Here is a 9,272-nt window from a genome sequence, read left to right on the forward strand (position 1 = left end):
TCTGTTCCCGTACTGCAAGAATCTACTCGATTTTACTATTTTCTTCGATATCATAAAGGAAAATTCGTTATCGTAGTAAAAACTAGTAGATTCTTGCAGTACGGGAACAGACCAATAGTGTTCCTGACACTTATATTTAATTCCATATTAAAGGTATACATGGTATAGCTGAGCAATGCACCTGAACGATTGTAAAGATGATCAGGGAAAGCTTGGAAAATAAACAATTTTTATATAAACTAAAATGTGTTTCACTCACTCCATTTTATCTATTATTAAAGTCATATTCAAATGATAGAACCTTTTATGTCAATATCTATGGGGACGAGTCAAATATTGGAACTATATAGTCTGGGGCCCCACAGGGAATTGTACTAGGACCAGTACTATTTTTACAGCAGATATACCAGTAACAGATGACGTTACACTTGTAACATATTGTCATATGCATATGCAATTCTTGCCTCAAATCCTATTGATAACGATGTATGCTTTGTAATTTGTTGTAGATGTTGCAAAAATTAAAAATTAAAAAATTAAATTACAATGGTGCAACACACATTGCAATTTAAATTACAATATGGCAACACACATAACAACTTAAATTGCAATATGGCAACACGAAACAATAAACAGCTGTTTCAATATATAAAATATTGAAAAATATTACAAAATTAAATTACAATGGGGCAACACACATTACAATTTAAATTACAATATGGCAACACACATAACAACTTAAATTGCAATATGACAACACGAATCTTTTTTCAACCACAATTTTCGAAAATTCGAATCCGCACCTCGCATTTTTCGCTTCTCCCTATTCATTCAAAATGAGACGAGAATTTTTTTACATGCGAGAAATCTCCCTGGCGTATATATAGAATATGGCTGATAGAGAACACAAATTACCATACATCGGTAGGTACCCAGAGACCCCATTTTTCATACCAGTAGTTGAATTGAGATAAAATATGTTGACAGCCAGCATCAAGTTTCAAAACTATATCACATGCTCTTACACTGGATGCCTGAAATAAAACAATCAGCCTTATTCTGGATGTCAATTACTCGCTCTTCGCCTTCGACTTATTTTGAACAAAATTTTTCTGTGAATTTTTTCGCATTCTCGCATTCACCTTATTCTGAATGAAGTTCGAAAGCGAAAAAATCCGCTTTGGGGGAAAATTAGGTATTCTGGATTACAGGGAGTAGGAGATTGAGATGGAATTTTGTGCGTAATTTTTCCTAATAAATTCAAAGAGAGCTGATTACAAAAACATAAGTAATAACCATTTTTATGAAAAATATTTACACAATACTTATTCTATGACGATATATAATATTATAAATGATAGTAAGCAAATTTTTAACTGGAAAACAACAAAAAAATTACATTGGAAATCCTATTGATAACGATGCATGCTGAACCAAATATTGCCAAGGAATGTATAAATGTAATAAGGAATATTTAAGTCGAGTTTGATGCATTTTGGAGGCGAAATACAGACATTTTGGGTGAGGATCTGTCTCTCATGAACAAATTTTTAAAAATTATGGAACATTTTAAAAATTATGCCCTACTCCTTTATTTCTTCCTTCAAATATTTGTTTGCTTTATTATTGTATCATTCTATTATCATTTCTATTTGAGTTTTTCATTGTTAAACGGCTCATCAGGCAAATTTGGTTTTTCCATAATTTTTAATATTTGTTCTTGAGAGACAGATCCCACTCAAAATATCTGTATTTTGCTTCTAAAATGCATCAAACTCGGCTTAATTATTCCTTATTACCTTTATACATTTTGGGCATATATTTGGTTGAGCATGTTATCAATAGGATTAAAGTTTAAAAATATGGCAACCTACAATATGGCCTGTGAAACAGCTATTCATTGTTTTAATGCAATTTGGTGCAACAACTACAATAGATTACAAATAAAAGAACATTTTTTATGATGGCAAAAACACAACGAATAATGGGAAGAAATCTGCAATTGAATTAATTAATTCACAGTTTATTATTTCACTACATAATTGTGTGCCTTTTTATTTAATTTCGATATTTATCTTCCCATATTCTTGAAGTGGTTATGTTATGATTTGCTCCTACTCCTTTATTTCTTCTTTCAAATCTTGCACACGATAATTTTGAAAATATATATATATATATATATGTATTTTGTAGGTTTATTTTTGTTCTTTCATTATTTTTATTTAAGTTTTTCACTGTTAAGCGGCTCATCAGGCAAATGCATCAAAGTCGACTTAAATATTCCTTATTACCTTTATACATTCCTTAGCAATATTTGCTGATGTCTCGATTAACTGTCAAAGTGGGTAATTTCTACTAGAATTCGATTGGCAATGCTGCCAACCATGTGAAATATTATAAGGAAAAATTTGACAAAAGATCGAGACAAAAGCAAAGGTTTTTGTTTTGATACATCACCTTATTATTGCATCATGAAGTAGATATTACGCACTTTGAGACATCAGCTGCTCTAAATGGACTACCTATTTATCGTGCCATGGTCTGCCTCAACACGAGTACGCACTGTTCTGCAGGTTATATCCAAAGATTACTCTCTCACCAATTCAGCTGAAATCTTAAATGGATGTTCACTGGAGGATGAACTAGTAAAATATTTAATGAAGTTGTTATACTATTTCTTGCCATAGAAATTGTACCCCCTTGTTACTGATGGTCGTTGTCGATATAATAATGCAAATCTAGATCTCAATTACGATCATAATGAAAAATCGTGAAATTAAGAGAATTCTCCAATATTAGGATCGTACAAAAAAGGATAATTCCAGGACTTTTTAATGGAGCGTCGATTTGTTACGTAAGTAGTGCGTGCAATGGTTTGCATATTCATGTACCACCGTCCAGATAGTTGCCATTGTTACATATAAGTGGAATAACGAATTCTATCTATTCATGTTTTCAAACACGCGATACACAATAGAAATGTTAAATGACAATAGGGACATGTCATTACTCTCTAACCACTTATTATGCGGCATTGGTCGGGCCATATATAAATGGCACTACTCTCCTACGAATTGTGAGATCATTCGCAATGGAAATAGTGTACGACAAGTCCGTTATTGTGCTTCCGAAGCACTTGACATTCGATTTCTTCGAGGAGGTACTGGAGAACGCTCTTCAACATAGCAATTGTCAAATTGTGAAACTTATTGTCAACATGGGCAGCAAAAGTGGTGACAATTACTGCAGTTTCATTTACCGTGTTCAAATAGAGTACAAAGTGAGGTCCGACTTACAGCAAGATGGATCTTCTGTTATGTCAGTCATAATTAAGAGCACGCCTCCTTGTCCCGCAACAGATTTCTTGGACGACATGGAAGTTTTTCTTAAGGAGAAAATTTTTTATTACCACGTTTTGCCGCTAATGGAGAATTTAATGGAAAAGAAGATCCGGTTCGGAGCGAAGTAGATTGAATGATATTTATTTTCATAGTATCTGTGTTAACATGAAGCGTTTCCAGAATATTTTACAGTGTGAAGAATCCCATAAATACATTTGTTTTTGAGGATCTGAACGCATTGGGGTATAAACTAGCCTCGAGAGAATGGGGGTTGGATGAAACGCATGCACTTATGGTTCTCAAACGGCTAGCGCAATTCCACGGCGTTTCTGTTGGCGTAATGAAGAAGGTACTGTTTTATTATATATTTTGCATAGTGTGTATAACCACAAACTGCAATTTTCAGGATCCTACACTGTTGATTGGTTTCAAAAATGGCATTCTTGCTACAGCTGCTCTTCGAAAGGAGAACAGTAACTTTTATGCTTTCGTAAAACACAGCTGTGAAGGCTTAATCGATTTGGCCAAAACATGGGATGGTTACGAAGAAATTGTCGTCAAAATGGAAAAATATGCTACTAATTTAATGGAAAATTTACTCAAGATGCAAGAACCCCTACCAGGAGAATTTAAAGTTCTCAACCACGGTGACCTGTGGGTTAATAATGTAATGTTCAAATACGACGAAAATTCTGTTCCCTCAGATATGGTGTTTCTGGATTACCAAATGAGCATATGGGGAAGTCCTGGAATCGATCTCAATTACTTTTTCTACACAAGCCTGTCGCCGGACTTGCTGAGGACAAAGAGGGAATTCTTCATCCGATTTTATTACAACGAACTGAGGACAAATCTTACAAAGTTGAGATGGAATGTAATACCGACCTATGAAGAGTTGCGAGCACAAATCGGTCGTCGTGAACTTTTCGGCTTCTTCGCCAATCATGCTATTTATCCAATAATTAGTATTGAGGAAGAGCTAGCGGGAGATAGTACATTTCAAAACTTCTCTAATCCGGAGTTTGCGAGAAAAAAATTCAAACAAATTTTCTCCCAGCAAAAATTGCAAAATATGTACGCGTATACGCTATTGCATTTCAATGATATGAACGTGTTCGATTAAATCGAATGTTTTGAATTAGTTTAAGAATAAAGTAAAAATCATTGGTGATGGTGAATGATCATATATATGAAGTCGTGTGGCAACCATATCTTAAAACTCATAGGTTTCGTGTTGTCGATTAATTGTATTTCGCAAGCTCGACTAATATTTGGACATTTTAATTAAATATATTAAGTAAATTTTCAGCAAGGTATCACCATGCAGCATGAACCACAATCAATTCGAACCCAGTTTATTAACTGTACGAGTATCGCCAGAGGGTACAAATTCAAAATGTCACACCGGTTCCATGAGTGTTAATTAAATATTAGGAGTTGGGTTAATTTTCAGCAAGATATCACCATGCAGCTTCAACAGAAATGAATCCGAATCCAGTTTATTATCTGTACGAGTATCGTCAGAGGGTACAAATTCGAAATGTCTCACGAGTTCCATTAGTGCGATTTTAACTTCCATTAGTGCCAATTTCATCCCTGTAACATATACATAATAAGAGATAAATATGTGTGCTGAAAATTACGCAAAGCCATCCTATGACATTATTAGCAACGACAAATATTATCCTGAGGTGTACATTGCATTCCACCAAGCTATATGAAAATGTCCCACGTTAGTCACTCTGTAGAAGTGACTAACGTGGAATACATACCTGGACACATCCTCGGTCCATCCCCAAACGGTAAAAATACGCCCATATCTTTATATTTTTTAACGCCGCCTAATTCATCATCAAAACGTTCAGGCCAGTACTTCTCTGGTTCATCGTAGTACTTAGGGTCGTGGTGAAATGAGTAGGAAGATATATATACTATATCCCCAGGGTTTAACTCGATACATGAGTTGCTCAACCCGTTTTCTAATGTGACTGATTCGGTACATATTTTGAAGAGCGTTGCCAACGGTGGGAAAAGGCGGAGTGTCTCCTGGATACACTGATTTAAATAAGTGTTTGTGGTAATTTCATCAAAAGCCAGGGATTCCGCACATTCATTCAGGCGTGCCCTTAGTTTGCGTTGCACCCGTTGATTTCTTGCTAACTAATATACGACGTGTGGATGCGAAAATCTTTTGGCAATAGTATTCTCATATTCATACAATTTGTCACTATACATACCATTAATAAGCAGTGGGATATTACTATGGCTGCAGTTTCGAATCCATCAATCAATATTGTGGTTGTATGCCCAGCAACTTGCATGTCGGTCAAATCATTTTTCTGATTTAGATACGATAGACGACTCATGACACTAGAATGCCCGACTATATTTCCCTGCAGTGCTTCCCTTGCCAGTCTTCTGAAATAATCTTCCGCTGCAGCAGGGAAAAAACGAACTGGAAAGAACCTTCGTAGAAAAGGGAAACAAGCTGTACGTCCGTAATGTTTGACACAGCGAAGTGACTGTTGCAGCATGATTGTTGCAATATTATGAGATGGCGAGTACTCCATTTCTTTTTGGAACGTATTCTCATCCATACCCCATATAAATTGGGTCATAACTGCACACGTAAAACGGTTAGCAACCTGCAAATTCGAAGACACAAGTAATAAATTGGGAAATTGCTTACGTACAACGACGTACATCTTTAACGTCCCACGTAGAGTTCGGTTTCCGGGTGTTTAAGAATTCCGTCATCCTTTTGGCGCACGCTTTCATAATATCACTGTGCGATCGTAGCTGTGTATACATAATAAATTTAAGGAATTACATTCTTTTTAGTTATATCCCTATCACCGAAGTGAAAAAGAGGTGACGTCTAGGCGATAGAAACAGTTACGGTAGATAGCCAAATTCTTATCCCGGAAGTAACTTCTTGCAAATGACTCGGACGTGGTTCATTTTTTCCCGAAGGAGGTGTCTTCCGCTATCTTCCGAAACAGTTTCTATCGCTTAGGAGTCGCCCCTATTTCACTTCCACGTTAGTTTTTCTAGGCAAATTATATTCCATATCTTATTTTTTATTCTGGACCCCTATCTTATTGAACATTTTTTGAATAGAATAATGCCCACTTAATCTATTTTATACTCAAAGAAAGCAAAATTTTACAGTTTGACCAATATTTATAATCAATAATTTTGCTGTGTGCCATAAACTTTTTTACTGTTAATTTCGTTGTGACAGATACATTTTTTAAATAAAAGCTTTCGAAATCGAAATCGTTTTTGTTTCAAAAATGTATTTATTTTAAGAAGAATTTATTGTTTTCTACTAATTCTGGCAATTTCTGGTACTTTCGGATCTTTATTATAGAATGTTAGGTGATTTTCCGAATGTTAGGTGAACCGTACAAATTGTTGCCAATTTTAATAGAGTGGCAACAATTTCCGGAACGCGGATAATCGAGGTCCGACTGTATATTAATTAAAATATTTTGAAGTATTGTTAACGTATTTAGCTTTGAGTTATATTTACACTCACCGCTTTTGTGGACACAAGTTGAGCAAGTTCTGTGCGTTTTTTCTTCCACTCATCACCGACCGACACAAAGGGACTGCAGAATCTCAGTTTTTCCACTTGCTGCGACGTCTATAGTAAGCAAAGTGTTATTTACATATTATGATTACAAATTGAAATATATGTTCTGTTGTAGAACCCATAGGAATATCCTATTGATATTCAATATATATTGTATGCAATTAAAATTTGTTTTGAACATAATGACTTCGTTCATTAAAACACTAACAAAATATTTAAATCGTTCTTAAAGTACGTCATTTAAGGTATATTTTTCTTACAAAATGTTAATCTTATAGCGAACTACGGATATAACGAACTATTTATTCGGTCCAAACATTCAATTCAATTTTTCGGTCCTAACATTCAACATCAGCAAGGAAAATAGTAAAATCGGGCGCACTCGACTATATGATACCCTTTACCACTTTGGATATATTCAAGAGATGCATCCTAACAGACATTTTTATAAAATTGTAGCATTTTTGAAGGACCATCGACATGAGATTGGGCTAGATTAAATATGTGATATGTATATATATGTGAACCGACTTAAATCAATCCATTCACATGCTTCTGCAACCTACTCAAAATTCCTTTTCATTGGGGCAGATTTAGAGTCGTTTTTGAAAAAACGGTACAAATTTATGTAAATCGATTTAAATCAAACTATTCATTATCCCTTGTGCTGCAGTTCATTATTTTGTGCACAATTGACATGAAATCAGTCGAAAATATATATGGGAGTTATTTGCTCCTCGATTGACAAACATGGATATTATTTCCTTACGGTCTCAAACAAAGTTGAACGAAATTGATGTGTTTGCATAAACATGTTACAACTGTATACTTGTCCGGTCTTGTGAAATACCATTTCAATTCAGATATGATCTTAATGTTTGAACCAGCATTCTCGTTCGAAGGAAACCTTTCAAAGAATTTCTGAGACGTTGATCTTTTCCCGTACTGCAAGACTCTGTTAGTTTCTAATATTTTTGCGATATTTGTCTATGTAGGGAGTGAAGTAAATCAACAGCATGCCTCCGATTATACTTACCCACAATGAAGATTCGTTATCGCGGAAACTGTTGAACTTCGATTTAAGTACCGATACCGCCAATTTAGGGTCAAGAATAAACAACTTGGGACTACGGGCTGAATACACACCCACGAAGCTTTGGGTGTCCCTATACCGCCTGCAAACACAAACATAGAGAGGTACCACAAACACTCACGTATTGTCGAATAGATTCTTACAAGTATATTTGATGCAATTCCTCAACTAAATTACAAACGCCGCCAAAGGTTTTTGGAAAGGAGCCTTTGATAACTGTCGGCTTTGGCCCAGTCACATGTCGACTCTTCCAATAGTTGAAATTCCATGTAAGGTACAAAAATGCAATCACGCAAACGCAAGCCAAGAACGTCAAAATTACTAGCGCCCACATCGCTGGTCTTCAGCAGCACTGGTACGTTTTGTGTTCTAACTACGAATTATTAAAATTTCTTGGTGGTTGTTGCACTTCAGACACCGGTACTGATAAGCAGATGGCGAAAACACTCGCCGCTAAAGAGATAATTCTCACTTTTACACTCAAATACTTAGGTCGATTGTACGTAATACTGATACTACGTAGTTTGATTTTGTTCGAGGTTTAATTGCATTAATGCAGCAAATCACGATGTAACGTATTGTGATTCCCCAACGAAATGGTATAACCAACAGGTAATAGTGGATTAAGGATGAGGACTGACTGCTTTGAATGAGGTGTATTTCCGTCTAGACTTTGAGAAGAAATCATAAGATTTCATTAATTTGTCGCGCTTTTTGTTTAGTACCATTTTCCATTTCCGGAATGTATTTTGAAGTTCATAACCAGAACTTTCTACCAAACTATCTGTAATTTCGAGTTTTATGCCTTTTTAGGGCGAAGGATCATTCATGTAAATGTTCTTTTGAGATGAGCTACATGATCGAAGTTGCAATGAAAAGGAAAGCCAAAATGAAATCTGTAATTCCATTTTTTGAATTTTTAAAATGATATTGTTCCCGGCTTTCTTAAGAAATTTTGAATTCACACCACATGTAGGAGGGTATACAATTCCGACCTGTGAAACATGAATTGTCTCAATTGCTAAAAAAACCTTATTGACAAATCTATATATATATATATATATAAAAGAGCTTAGTGTTAAGTGGGTGAGGGAGTGAGCTTGAAATTTTGTGTGTTGTTGGTGTGTAGGCGTGAGATAAGGCTGGGTTTTTGGAAATTCGAACTAGAAGGGTACGAAAGTACTAAAATGTCCAAATATGGCGCCCTTTGTATTAGGCGAACGGGAAGAGCTAGAATTCT

General features: G+C 35.3%; 2 protein-coding genes across 2 annotated transcripts; one reads left to right on the top strand and one right to left on the bottom strand.

The window, feature by feature from the left end:
• Positions 1-3,681: 3,681 nt before the first annotated feature.
• Positions 3,682-4,768, top strand: LOC133330901 (uncharacterized). Its single transcript, XM_061539302.1, has 3 exons — positions 3,682-3,690; positions 3,748-4,361; positions 4,651-4,768. The coding sequence occupies exons 1-3, from the start codon at positions 3,682-3,684 to the stop codon at positions 4,766-4,768; spliced, it is 741 nt and encodes a 246-aa protein (XP_061395286.1).
• Positions 4,765-8,366, bottom strand: LOC133330907 (probable cytochrome P450 28d1). Its single transcript, XM_061539308.1, has 7 exons — positions 8,176-8,366; positions 7,976-8,114; positions 6,883-6,990; positions 6,045-6,140; positions 5,579-5,986; positions 5,114-5,501; positions 4,765-4,937 (listed from the first exon to the last, which is right to left on the bottom strand). The coding sequence occupies exons 1-7, from the start codon at positions 8,364-8,366 to the stop codon at positions 4,765-4,767; spliced, it is 1,503 nt and encodes a 500-aa protein (XP_061395292.1).
• Between the last annotated feature and the right edge of the window lie 906 nt (positions 8,367-9,272).

The sequence above is a fragment of the Musca vetustissima genome, unplaced genomic scaffold (genome assembly GCF_032173495.1).
Source record: "Musca vetustissima isolate MV318-11 ecotype Yass unplaced genomic scaffold, APGP_CSIRO_Mvet_v1 utg2401, whole genome shotgun sequence".
Lineage (NCBI taxonomy): Eukaryota > Metazoa > Arthropoda > Insecta > Diptera > Muscidae > Musca > Musca vetustissima.

Bases quoted from the DNA above. Each gene is read 5' to 3' on its own strand.
- LOC133330901 (XM_061539302.1), top strand. The intron at 4,362-4,650 runs GTTTGCGAGAAA...GTAAATTTTCAG, and splicing joins CAAAACTTCTCTAATCCGGA to CAAGGTATCACCATGCAGCA.
- LOC133330907 (XM_061539308.1), bottom strand. From the start codon at position 8,366: ATGTGGGCGCTAGTAATTTTGACGTTCTTGGCTTGCGTTTGCGTGATT. The intron at 6,991-7,975 runs GTAAGTATAATC...TGCTTACTATAG, and splicing joins ATAACGAATCTTCATTGTGG to ACGTCGCAGCAAGTGGAAAA. The intron at 4,938-5,113 runs GTATGTATTCCA...TATATGTTACAG, and splicing joins TGGACCGAGGATGTGTCCAG to GGATGAAATTGGCACTAATG.